Here is a 14,143-nt window from a genome sequence, read left to right on the forward strand (position 1 = left end):
AAAGTGTGTTAGTCCCCTCTCAACGGATTACCTTTCTGGGAATAGAATTGGACTCTCGCGCGATGACAGCAAAGCTTTCTCTCCCGCGCGCTCAGTCGATTGCGTCATGCGTACAGCACTTCAGAGTGGGTCACGCAGTGACAGTGAGATTGTGCCTCAGACTGTTAGGTCTAATGGCGGCGGCGCTTCCCGTAATTTATCTGGGTTTGCTTCACATGCGCCCATTTCAGTGGTGGACGAAACGACAGAATATTTCACCCCGTTGTCTTCCGCATCGAACGATCTCGGTGACACGGAGGTGTGTGATGTCGTTAAAACGGTGGACGTCAGCCGAATTTCTCCTCACCGGGGTTCGGCTGGGGATTTGTGCTTCCCGAGAGACTGTCACGATAGATGTGTCTTTGACCGGTTGGGGGGCTGTTTGTCAGGGGCGCCCAGCCCACGGAGTGTGGACAGCGGCACAACGCAGCTGGCACATAAACAAATTGGAATTACTGGCGGTCTTTCTGGCTCTCCAGTATTTTTCGAGTCTACTGATCGGCCGTCATGTGCTTCTCAGAACGGACAACACAGCGGTCGTGTCTTACCTGAATCATCAGGGAGGATTGTGTTCTCGCCCCCTGTGCAGGCTGGCGAGACGTATTCTTCTTTGGTCTCACAACAAATTTCTGTCGATCCGGGCTGTTCACATCCCCGGACGACTGAACTTCGGAGCGGATTTACTATCCAGACAGACTCTGGAGCGGGGGGAATGGAGATTACACCCCCAAACGGTGAATCACCTATGGCGGATTTTCGGGGAAGCGAAAGTGGATTTATTCGCGTCGAGCACGACTACGCATTGCCCGCTATGGTTCTCCCTATGCCCTCCATCAACCCTGGGTTTGGATGCGCTAACTCACAGCTGGCCCAGGACTAGTTTGTATGCGTTTCCCCTGATTCGTCTGATCCCAGCGGTATTATGCAGAATACGGCGGGACAGAGTGGGACAGCTGCTGCTGGTGGCTCCGCAATGGCACACACAGCTGTGGCCCACCCCCTTTCCGCGGAATTCTCTCCACGGTGGTGAAACCGATGGATATAGCGGTGCGGAGATGGGAGATGTCAGCTCTACTGAGCAAAGGGGCTATAGAAGAAGTACACCCCTTTTAGATTTAGTCCGAGAGCTCTCAGTCCTTCCATTGAAGCTGTGTGTACGGTATACTGTCCCATGTCCAGAAAGGTAAGAAAAACATCATCAAAGTAGTCCATGTGACATCAGAGGGTCAGTTAGAATATTTTGAAGCATTGAAAATACATTTTGGTCCAAAAATAGCAAAAACTACGACTTTATTCAGCATTGTCTTCTCTTCTGTGTCTGTTGTGAGAGAGTTCAAAACAAAGCAGTTTAGTGATATCCGGTTCACGAACGAATCACTCGATGTAACCGGATCTTCTTGAACCAGTTCACCAAATCGAACTGAATCGTTTTAAACGGTTCGCGTCTCCAATACGCATCAATCCACAAATGACTTAAGCTGTTAACTTTTTAATGTGGCTGACACTCCCTCTGAGTTCAAACAAACCAATATCCCGGAGTAATTCATGCACTCAAACAGTACACTGACTGAACTGATGTGAAGAGAGAACTGAAGATAAACACTGAGCCGAGCCAGATAATGAACAAAAGATTGACTCGTTCTTGACTTGTTCATCGTCAGTTCTCTCTTCACAGCAGTTCAGTCAGTGTACTGTTTGAGTAGTTTGATGTCTCAACATGTTCTGCTCCACCACCTGCTGATTGCTGAAGTGTGGGATTGGTTTATCCCACTAGGAATAAGGGGAAAATCCAGCATAAATGTCCTTCTCATGAGGAGAAGGACAAAAGCGAGGGATGAGATATACATCTAAACATTTGAAGAATTTTATTGTGAAAATTATGAACTGGGTGTGCCTGACTGAAGATATAAGAGTTTTTTATTATCATTATTATTATTAAAAGGACTTGGTGAAAAAGAGGTGAAAGGCAGGCATTAAATCAATTCTTAAATTATTTATACTTTTAAAAATCTGTGTTATGCTACTGTAAATCATATGCCAGATTGGTCTTCAAAACAAGTGCCCAATAAATGACCTCTCAAAAGTATCCAGGAAAATGTTTTCCTCAAGATTCTGTTTAGTGCTGCCCAAATGTGGGTTAAAGGATATGCTTTATGTTTCACAACATAGTTTTTTAGGAACAGAATAGTCCATTCACTGAGATCTAAAAATATGATATCCACAGCAACAAACCCAAGACTCCACATCTCCAGACTGAAAATATGTTTCCATGCATATAATTTCACCAGTATCGTACAATTATATATGACATATTTCATAGTAAGTGTAAGTAAGTGATCTGCAGACATGCTGTATCTTCTTAATGACTTGTAATTTATTTTAATTTTTAAACAGAGCAATTGACGAGCAAGCCTTCTTTCAGTGAATCATGTAGTAACATTTCCCAAAGTCTTTTTTTTTTTACTTTTTTGAGCAAAAATTATCCAGTTCTAATACCTGCATGCAGTTTTTGTTACAGTAGCTCATATAAATTGAGAGACTTCCAGCAAAGAAAGATATGTTCTAAGAACATTTTGCTAAAATACTATTTCTGAATGTTCTCTGAACATTCTAAATGTCCAGGCTTTTTCAAAAAGAATCATTTTGTAAACTCCATGAGAACATTACTTTTGAATATTTTCTGAACATTCTGGAACAAGTAGTAACATTTTTAAAAATGATAGAGAAATGCAGGGCTGTATTAACAAACAGTCTTTTTCCGGGCACCAGACCAGAGTGAGGGCAGCTCAAATACTGCTTCCCAGGACCGTCATTTCAGCTAAGTGAGGGGGACCCAAATCTGTGAGTTCAGGGGCACCACTGATGATCCGGCCCTGGACAAATGTCCAGCTAAAACTTAACAGAAAAACCTTCCATGATGTTTAAATAATGTAATGTTACAATGTCAGTTGTTGTGCTAAAATCTTAAGCTTTTCTTTTATATTTCGTGAAAAAAAATACTTTGAATAAATGCTATTAATGTTACTGGATTAATGATTAATCATAACTTTGAGAGAACCTTGTCAAAAATGTATTTTTTCCACACAGCAGGACCATTTACACTGAAGAGGTGGAGGCAAAAATAAAATAATACATTTTTGTAGTTTGGGTGCATAATACAGTCACAGGACATAATATATGTAATATATAAAGTTTTAATGCATGTCACTTATAGACATAAACTTATAGACATAAACACCATGCATGAAAATGATTTTTAACACCAAAAGTTCACAGTGCAGTATAAAATAAATGATATCACTGAATAAATTATATACATAACACAAAAGTATTAACTTATTTTGTGCATTTGTAGGGTTGGCCTTGTGAACTCTTCGACATCCCAAAACTCAAAACACATTTTTATGTGAGAATGTTCCTGTGTCCCATGAGCGCATGCACACAATCACTCTTGACAAAACTGCACTAAAATAAATCAGAAGAACATTGCAAACAAAACAGTACACTGTCGAGTATTCTGTCCTCTACAGTCCCCAGAGAAGACATATTTTTAAAACCATGTCATTTGGGAGGATCCCTGGTAAGATATGTTGTAAAACACTGTACAAAGGTGGACAACACCATTCAAATAACATACAGTATAGGGACTAGTGCATGGTCAAACTGCAGGAATCCTGCTGTTTATTGACACTGATACCTTTTTGATATATTAAAAACTGTTGAAAGAAAAAATATAAATTCTGTATTTAATTGCAAAGTTCAAACATTCTTTAATGTCAAAAGTCATTAGGATATTAAGTAAAGATCATGTTCCATAAAAAATATTTTTTAAATTTCCTACTGCAAATATATAAAAACTTAATTTTTGATTAGTAATATGCATTTTATTTCATATGGGTACCCTTAGGCAATTTTCTCTGTATTTTATTTTGTTTTCTTTTTTTTTCTTTTCTTTTTTTACAATCTTAGGTTCCAGATTATCAAATAGTTATACCTCACCCAAATATAATCCTGTCCTAACAAACCATATATAAATGGAAATCTTATTTAATCGGTTTTCAGATGTACGATTTTCATTATAAAATAATTGACACTTGACTGGTTTTGTGGTCCATGGTAATATATTTATATTTAAAATATTTTGATATGTAAAAATCTAAATGACCTTGCCACTACAAGCTTCACAGAATTACGTCAAATCAAAATAAATAGAAAAAAAATAAGTTCAATAACAAACTTCACTGACAGCTGAAAGAAAAAAGTGGATGGGGTCCATGAGCGCAGCCTCTGATTGGCTAATATCGCCTCAGCCACGCCCAAGGTCAACATGCCCCGCCCTCTCAGATGACGTTTGTGTCCTGTTTTCTTACGGAGACGAGCACGACACTTCAAAACACCGGTCACCTTACGTAAAGTTATTTAACAAGCTAGCGGAGAAAACAGATCTTCAAGAATCTTCAGTGATTGTTCATCACATTAGAAACTTTCAAATCGCATGACGTTAGTTTGTAGGTCGTTATAAACGTTAGAAGTTCACTGTATGTATCTTCCGCGATGCACCAGGCGCGTGAAAGACGAAAGTAAATGAAAGTAACTGTACGTCTAGAAGGATTTATTGACGTTATCTAAAGATTTTCAAGGAGAAAACATGTTCCCCCTCGACTCTCCGTGGAATATCTCTTTCGCCGGCTGTGGTTTTCTGGGTATTTATCACATCGGAGTGGCCAGCTGTCTCCAAGAGCACGCGCCGTTTCTGGTGGTCAACGCGCGTCACATTTACGGCGCGTCCGCGGGCGCGCTCACGGCCACGGCGCTGGTCAGCGGCGCGTGTCTGGGTAAACTCACACTTTGTTTATTACTAGTACATCCTCTGAATGCTGAATAAGCTTTCCATTGATGTATGGTTTGTTAGGATAGGACAATACTTGGCTGAGATAAACAACTATTTGAATCAAAATATTGAGAAAATCGCCTTTAAAGTTGTCTAAATACAGTCCTTAGCAATGCATAGGCTATTACTAATAGAAAAAAAGTTCTGAAATATTTACGGTAGGAAATTTACAAAATATCTTCATGGAACATGATCTTTACTTAATGCCAATAATCATTTATTGGCATTACCGGTGTTTTAATGATTATTGGCATAAAAGAAAAATCTATAATTTTGACCCATACAATGTATTGATGGCTATTGCTTCAGATATAGCCTACCCCAGAGACATAAAACTGCTTTTGTACTCCAGGGCCACATATATATATTTACAGTCAAGAAGTACAGGTGCCATGGTAATATAGTGTTTAATATAATTAACACATTTAATTAAACATATAACATTGAAGTAGAAAGACTGAAATTGTATTGTCTTGTAAATCATACTCCAATATTTTTTGTTTTGTTTTGTTTTGCAGTGTATAATAGCATGTTTATGGATATTTACCATGCTAAAAATAAGGCATAAAACTGTATTTTCATTACTGGATAAAATAAACTTTACGTGAACTAAAATAATATCTATAAAGTATACTTAAAATATACTATAAATACATTTTATTTCAGGCAAGAAATATTAATAAATATTATTTTCAGGCAAAGACATTTAATTTCATTTAAAATAACCAAAAAAATAAATAAAAATGAATTAAAAACTATATAGACTGACTCATTTAAAAAAATAAAATTAAAATAATGACTAATAACTAATAATGACACAACAAAATGGCTACAACTTTAACAAAAATGTAAACGATAACAAAAAATATAAAAAAAAAAACTATAATTATATCTTGGTTAAACTAAAATAACACTGATACCAAGGAATTTTTTTAAAGAACCATGTGCATATGAATACAATAGTCCCTCAGTACCATGGTATTACCATTAGTTATATCTTGTCTGTGTCCATCTATATTTAGTATCTATGTCAAAGATTACACTTCTCATCTGCAAAGGCACAATATCCACCTGTTTTTTATTTCCAGTGTGTGATCACTAACTGCTCTTTTTCTGGTCCTGTGACAGGAGAGGCGGGTGCAGGCATCATAGACGTGGCTAAAGAAGCCCGAAAGCGCTTCCTGGGCCCCATGCACCCCTCCTTCAACCTGGTGAAGATCATGCGGACTGTGATGCACCGTGTGCTGCCGCCCGACAGCTACAGCCGGGCCACCGGCCGCCTGGGCATCTCTCTGACCCGCGTGACCGATGGAGAAAACGTGCTGGTGACACACTTCAACAGCAATGAGGAACTCGTGCAAGTGCGTACTTACACTCCAACATAACACACATATTCATTAAAGCTGTAAATGCATAATAAAATCTGCAGTAGGTTTAGTGAGAAGCGACTCACATAACCTGCTAATACCCAGCTGGAAACAATCCTGGATTCATGATATTTACCGTCTATGCACATGATTTAGATCACACGGTGTTATGGTTTTATGTACAAATCCCTTGTGTGTTTATTGTGTGTGTGTGTGTGTGTGTGTGTACAGGCGTGTGTATGCAGTGCTTACATCCCTGTGTACTGTGGCCTGATACCTCCAACCCTGCAGGGAGTGGTAAGTATCCAGTCACCATATAATTACTCATAACTCATTTACAACTGCAATATAATTGTCCTTCTGTGCTCACTTTCATTTTTTGCCAAGTCATGTGCTTGTTACAAATCTCACAAAATTTGGTGCTGCTGGTCGACTAAACAAAAATGCTGCATTTTTATTTTTGCATTATTAAAAAAATAATATATACCACACATTAAAATAAAATTTGCATTTGATATAATACAATTCAGTTGCAATGTTAATCTTTTTGAAGCACCAGCACAGGCTCTGATTTATGATATGATAAAATGATACAAGCGTACGATTTTTATAATCGTACATACGAACTATATATTCACCAAAGAAAAATTAAGTATCTTGGTTTCCAAAAAAAGATAAAGCAATGCAACTGTTTTTCACATGGTTAATATTCATAAATGCAAATCAGTATATCAGAATGATTTCTGGAGGATCATGTGACTGGAGTAATGATGATAAAAATTCAGCTTTGATCACAGAAATAAATTACATTTTGTAATATATTTCCAATAGAAACAAGTTATTTTAGATATATTGCTGTTTTTGTTGCAGCCTTCTTGAGTAGAAGAGAAACCAAACTTTGGTACAGTAGTGTATGTAGAATCCAGATTTAATTAATTGAATTTTAATGGAATTGAATAATTAATTAATGCTTGTTTATTGAATATGTGATGTAGGATGAGTTTATTGCTTATTGTTAGGAGTTTGAATGGTAACACTTTGCAGTAAGGTTCATTAGTTAACATGATCTAAGAATGAACAATACTTCTGCTAGATTTATTAATCTTAGTTCATGTTAATCTCAACATTTACAAATGCATTATTAAAATCAGAAGTTGTGTATGTATTGTTCATTGTTCATTGATGTTGTTTAATAGAGCATGGACTAATGTTCTGGTTTGTTTAAATCACTCACTCAGTAAGAGCGAGTAAACATCACTACATTAGAGCGGCACTCTAAAGGTTGCAGAAATGCTGTGAAAGCTTGCGCAAGCAGTCTTCTGTTCTGTTTTTAAAAGTTGCGTGTTGTTGGGAAATGCGGACCTTCTGTATTCATTGATGATTTGTAGAGAAAGCTGTTGTTTTGATTTGGAGTCAGATGTTGTGTCAGGAGAAAGGCTTGGGTTTGTATTTTTTTATGTAAAAGCAGTGAGTCGGTTCAGTGACCGCTGACAGTTTTCTGATCTTTGCTCTAGTTCTTGGGATTTTCCTTGAATTTTCTATTGTTTGTGTATTTTTGAGCAGGGCTTTCTCTTTTTCTTAAGGTTTAGTTTTTCCACTTTCTTTTCATTTAAAAATAATAATATTGAAAAAAAGCTTAATCCAATTTTTTTTTTTTTACTACCATTAGATTTTTTTTCATTGTGGCATTATTTATCATAATGTATCATATTTTTGCATTATAGTGAAATGTGGTTAATTATAATAAAAAAATAATGTCACATTATATTCAATACAATTAAATACTTTACGATTTAAATAAGGCATCATCGTTTTTTTTCTCACATTGCAGTAATGAGAATTTGAGGGAAATGTGGTTAATAATCAAGAAAATAATAACATTGTTTTAATTAAAATACATTATTTGTCAATATAAATAATGTATCTTTTTTTCTTGCATTGTAGAAATGAACTGGAATGAAAGTAATATTAACAAAAAATATACATTACATGAAAATGTTGGTTTAATTATCTTCTTAATTTATTCATTTCTGTTAAATAGATTGTTTTGTTTAATCAGCCACACAGCAATTAAATTCGATTACAGAGTATACGAAGAAAAAATAGAAAAAAATGTATAAACAATAATAAAAATACACAAATTAAATTAATAGCATTTAATCATCTACTAATTTTATTCATTTTTGTTAAATAGATAGAAAAATATGTACATATCGTTTTATAAAAATGTTTCTATATATAGTTTGTTATTAGTAAAACTAGTAATAAAAAAACAACTCAAGAAACACATTGTTTAGAAGTATAAAGATGAAAATCAGACTGTGTGTGTGTCTTGTCTGTCAGCGGTACGTGGACGGTGGCATCAGTGATAATTTGCCTCAGTATGAGCTGAAGAACACCATCACGGTGTCTCCGTTCTCAGGAGAAAGTGACATCTGCCCTCGAGACATTAGCTCCACCAACATCCATGAGCTGCGCTTCACCAACACCTCCATCCAGTTCACACTGGCCAACCTCTACAGAGTCTCCAGAGCGCTGTTCCCACCGGACCCGCTGGTAACACACACACACACACACACACACACACACACCTCAGGTAACACTGTCCCTGTTCAAACGACCTGACAAACACACACCGCCTGCTCTTCTTCTCCTCAGGTGATGAAGAACATGTGCAAGCAGGGATACAGAGACGCTTTACACTTCCTGAAGAAGAACGGTGAGTCATGTTTCACTGATCAGATTTGTGTGTGTGTGTGTGGGGGGGGGGGGGGGGGGGGGGGGGTGGGGTCGTCAGCATATTTCACTAAACCAAAACGGTTCATTTACTGCTGGATATGGGCAGGTATTTCAGTTATTGCGGGATGTTTATGGAAAGGTGTTTATTATCCGTCTGCTGGCTCCCAGCTGTGCTGCTGAAGATCATTTTTATCACCGCTGACGTGAAGCAGATAGTTAGGCTGATGCTGAAGAGATTCACTGGTGTTAGAGAGACCTCTAGTGAACAATACTGATATTAAAGATATCATAGATATTATATATAAAGATTAAAGATATATATATATATATATATATATATACATACATATGTGTGTGTGTATTTTCAGACATTTTAAATTACATATTTATAAATGTAATTTATACACATAATTTTTTATCTAATAGTCCATATGTAAAAAAAAAATTAATATAAATATAAAAATATACAAAATTATAGAACGTATAATACAATTTGACTAATATTGACTATATAATTAAATATAATATACTTATGTGCATATATATATTTTTTTTGTTAGTTTGTTTAATTTATACATTTATTGTTTTCAAATATTATTATATAACTATGTAATATGAATTAATTATAATTCTACATATTTAATTATTTATATTTGTAACTTTGTATATACAATTAATTATGTGTAATTATTTTTGATTCATTATAAATTTCATTTATACAATAGATTTTTTGTATTACTTTATATAATATAAACAAAATAATCATATATATATATATATATATAGTAAAATATATAATTTATATTTTAATTATTTCTCATTAATTTATATGTAAATATTATTTTTATTTATTATTATTACTATTTTACACACACACACATACACACAAATAAATATTTTATGTATGTATCCCTATTATTTTTTCTAAATAACATTATGCAAATGTTAGACAAAAAGCACGACTCATTTAGTAGGATGTTCCTTCGTTTTCTCAACTCTTAAGCTCTATAAATGACATCAAGTGCCATAAAAACCCAATAAAAGTCGTCCATACAAATTGTGTGTTGCTCTCCAAGTCGATCTTGGAACTCATTTTTGTGTGAACCAGCGCTTTAAGAAGTGATCACTGTGTTTCAGGTCTGTTACAGCATCGAGGTCCACACCGTATGCTGGCCGTAGCTGGTGGAGAGGCCGAGGAAGAGTCCGACGGTGAGGATGAGGAAGAGTCAGAGGACAGAGAAACACAGGATCTCTCCAGCATCGAGGACCACATCTTTGAACACTTGCCTCCTAGAGTACATAAAGGTGCTGACAGACAGCAGGACTATGTCTGGTATTCACCAGGGCAGTGTTGTAATGTGTTAGACGTTCACTGTGTCATTGTTGTTCTCTGTTCAGCGCTGGTGGAGGCCTGTAGGGAGAGGCGGAGTCTGCTGCGGTCGCTGAGTAACATGCTGCCCATTAGATTGGCATCTGCCATCCTGTTACCATACACACTTCCTCTAGAATCAGCTCTGTCACTGAGCATGAGGTACAGACTTCATCATAACCCTACACATGATTCTTGAAATAAAGTATATATTGGTATCAGTGATACTGGCCTTCAGGCATGAAAAAAGATGCCATTACACTTGGAAATGTATTTTCTTGACCTCTCTGTGTCTCAGACTGCTGGAGTGGTTGCCAGATATTCAGGAGGATGTAGGCTGGATGAAGGAGCAGACAGTGAAGCTGCTGCAGAGTGTTTTGTCAAACGCGGGGAGGAGTGTGTCACAGCAGGTGTCTGCACGGTGAGAGACGACACACACACACACACACACACACACACTGAGAGCCCAATCTGACCAGAAGCTCAGTCTCCAAGTCATTTCATATCATGAATCCCCCAAATGCAACCATGTAGCAGTGTATAATATTCCACAGTCTGGTGACTTCCAGATGTTTATTTCATATTTTTCTGCTTGCCATCTTTTTCATAGTTTTGGTCTCATATAAATGTATTTTAAGGATGTTTAATCTTTTACCATTTTTCTTTTTTCAAAATTATAATTAAATAATTTTCATAAAATAATATTACAAAAGCTAATGCCTAATCCATTAAAATGTTAACAATGTTTAATTTTATAAATAAAAGTTTCATAAGGATGTTAAATTAATCTTAAGGTTAATTAAATATTTAAATGTATTCATTTATGTTAAATTATATGTAATATGATGTTTTATATTTATTTTTAATTGCATAAGTTACCTATATGTGTGTGTGTGTGTGTATTTTTTCACATATTAAAATATAATTATGTAATATAAATTAAATATAATAATTATATATATTTAATTATTCATATATTTAACTTTGTAAATACAATTATGTGTAATAATATTTTGATTAATTATTAATTCCATTTATAATTTTTTTTTTTTCAAAAAATATAATTTAACTTTATATAATAAAAATGTAAAATAATCTATATGTATATTTAATTATGTTTTTAACTATATGTAAAGATTTACACTTTTAATTATATATATTCATTATTCATAATTATAATAAAAAATTTATTAATTTATATAATTGATATATTAAAATAGACACACGCGCCCATATATATATATATATATATATATATATATATATATAAAACTTATGAAATAAACAATAATTATAAATGATAGAAAGTAAGGATAAGGAATTGAAATAAGGAAGTTTAATCTTTTTAACCCCCCCCCCCCCCCCCCCCAAAAGTAAGTAATCCAATTTCATATGCCTAATTGACTAAAAATAACATTTATGAATTATAAAGGAGCCTAAAATGCTCAACCCAGTTTACTGTAATACACAACGTTCTCACAAAAATGATCAAAAATACAAGCGGAAGTGTTTATTTTCTTTTCTCTCTCAGCTTTTCATATCAGCTGGAACTGAAACATTCCCAGTCGGCCCCGGCGAGCTTCAGTGCGGCGCGTCTGCTGCCGGGATGGGTCTACGGGGGCAGCTCCACAGTCCTGGATGCCATGGTGCGATTGGACCAGTACCAGCGCCAACTCCTGCCAGGCCTTTTCTGTGTCAATCTGGACCTCCGAGGGTCTTTCACCACCAGTTCAGCTCACCCCAGTGCCTCCAGCTCCCTGAGCCACCAAGACGCAATGGAGGGTCTCACCATGCGTCCCATTGGAGCCCCGAACACCAGCCTGCTCCCTTAACCACGGGCCGGACAGACCATTATATCCCACAATGCACTGTGATGATGCACAGGAACTTTGAGGTGAACATTTCAGTGCCTGATGGTCAGCAGACAGAAAACAAATGCTTTGCAAATCTTTGTGAGAAGTTTTGATTCTGTCTCTCAATTGAAAAAGAAGGTTTTGAGAAATGCAATAAGAAAACACAGCATAAGAATGAATATAAAAGATGTGCTGTACTTCATTAAATGTTCTTGGTTCAAGACATTTTAAGCCTTTTTGGCATCGACTGAAAAAGAAAAAATGATATGTTTTGATAATGATAAGCCTCTTAAGTGCCATCTGAAATTTTCTTCTAAAATTATCATTTTTATCAGGGTCCTATGTTTAGGATCAGTAATTTTACACTAATGACAATGCAAAGGCACTTTTCTATACGATTAAAGTGCAATGTTATAAAGTGTGTATTTATCTCTTTTGCATGACATGAAAGGAAATCAGAAAGGAATTTTTATTAAGATGGGTCAAAATCCACTTTCACGTGAATCATATGCCAGTAATATTGCACAACCAGAAGTTCATCTACCTAGAAAACAGATCTCTCCTCAAAAACATCCTTTAAAGCTTAAATAATCAACTTTTTGATGAATAATTCATGTAAGTGCATTAAGAAAAATACAAGCTTCACATTTTTGCTTACTTCTAATTTAAGAGCAGCACTGTATTTCTAGAGAACAGGACAATAATTGAGCTAAATCTGTATTGAACCAAGAACATTCCTTAAAGACTGATCAGAAAGTAAGTGATTTTCTCTCAGAATGTTCTTGAATGTGTCTCGTGTGTCATCAGTATTTGTGTTTTGAAGGCACCTCAGCATAGTTTCAAACCTGAGAAAGTAAAGTGATCTGAGGCTGTTTCTGAAGGTTTATGCATGTAGACTGATTCAAAGCAAACCATGTGACCATATGCCCTGGCAATGCAACATCAATGCTGCTACTCTAATCTACTGTCATGTGCTTATGTCTAAAGCATATTTCTTGCTACTGTACTTGTTGTAAATGCACCCTCTTGTTTTTTTTCTTCTTGTTTGAAATGGTTGCCAGACACAGATTAAGGTTAGTGCTGGACTAAACTAATCTGTTAATCTTTTGTAAATGCTTCAAAATCTGGGATTTGCCTTTAAGTGTGAGCCAGACAGTAAAAGACACCTCCTAATCTGCATTTCTGCTCAGTTACAGTATTCTAATGTGAATGTTTAACAGAACTAATAAAGTTTTGACTCAGAATTCAACTGTATTTATGATTTATTGAATATGTATTTTGTATATATATATATATATATATATATATATATATATATATATATATATATATGTGTGTGTGTGTGTATGTATTAAATTTTAGCAGTATATCAGCAAATATTACAATTATCAAACATTTACCAACAAAAGGAACGTTATAAGGTTCTGCTTTGCGTCTTTTCTTTTAGTTTTATATTTTCCATCGCTGTTCCAAACTGTAAGTGTCTGAAGAACCTTTGCAAACATTTCTTGACTTTTACAGCGCTGCTTTAATAGGAAAGCCACTACGCCACAGGTCCTACTGATCGATTACTTATTTATTTTTATTTATTTTTTTTGCTCCGATTGACCGACAAGTTCAATTGCGTGGGAGTTACTACGTCATCACGGCCCTGCGTTTCTATTGGCTGATGAAGTTGCGCCCGACTCCTCCGCTCCGCGTTTTTTCTTTTCCCGCCCGCCAGAGGGCGCCTCTCCTCATCTCTGTCCTCTCTGATTCATTTTAGTGAATCGGTTCATTCGAACGATTCGTTTCAGTGAACAGTTCTCCAGTTGCGCTATTGCTGAGCGTTTTTTTGTTGTAAAATCGCTGTTTTCGATTACTGATGACTGATGTCACCCTGAAC

The 14,143-nt window shown here is 35.7% G+C and overlaps 1 protein-coding gene across 1 annotated transcript; it reads left to right on the plus strand.

The window, feature by feature from the left end:
- The first annotated feature begins 4,377 nt into the window (after positions 1-4,377).
- Positions 4,378-12,817, plus strand: pnpla2 (patatin-like phospholipase domain containing 2). The gene is made up of 9 exons (XM_059536070.1): positions 4,378-4,874; positions 6,059-6,291; positions 6,529-6,594; positions 8,641-8,853; positions 8,956-9,016; positions 10,174-10,341; positions 10,435-10,567; positions 10,704-10,826; positions 11,937-12,817. The coding sequence occupies exons 1-9, from the start codon at positions 4,688-4,690 to the stop codon at positions 12,235-12,237; spliced, it is 1,485 nt and encodes a 494-aa protein (XP_059392053.1). The 5' UTR covers positions 4,378-4,687; the 3' UTR covers positions 12,238-12,817.
- Positions 12,818-14,143: the final 1,326 nt, after the last annotated feature.

Source organism: Carassius carassius, chromosome 43 (assembly GCF_963082965.1).
Source record: "Carassius carassius chromosome 43, fCarCar2.1, whole genome shotgun sequence".
NCBI classification, from domain to species: domain Eukaryota; kingdom Metazoa; phylum Chordata; class Actinopteri; order Cypriniformes; family Cyprinidae; genus Carassius; species Carassius carassius.

Bases quoted from the DNA above. Each gene is read 5' to 3' on its own strand.
- pnpla2 (XM_059536070.1), top strand. From the start codon at position 4,688: ATGTTCCCCCTCGACTCTCCGTGGAATATCTCTTTCGCCGGCTGTGGT. The intron at 6,292-6,528 runs GTGCGTACTTAC...GTGTGTGTACAG, and splicing joins GCAATGAGGAACTCGTGCAA to GCGTGTGTATGCAGTGCTTA. The intron at 10,568-10,703 runs GTACAGACTTCA...TCTGTGTCTCAG, and splicing joins GCTCTGTCACTGAGCATGAG to ACTGCTGGAGTGGTTGCCAG.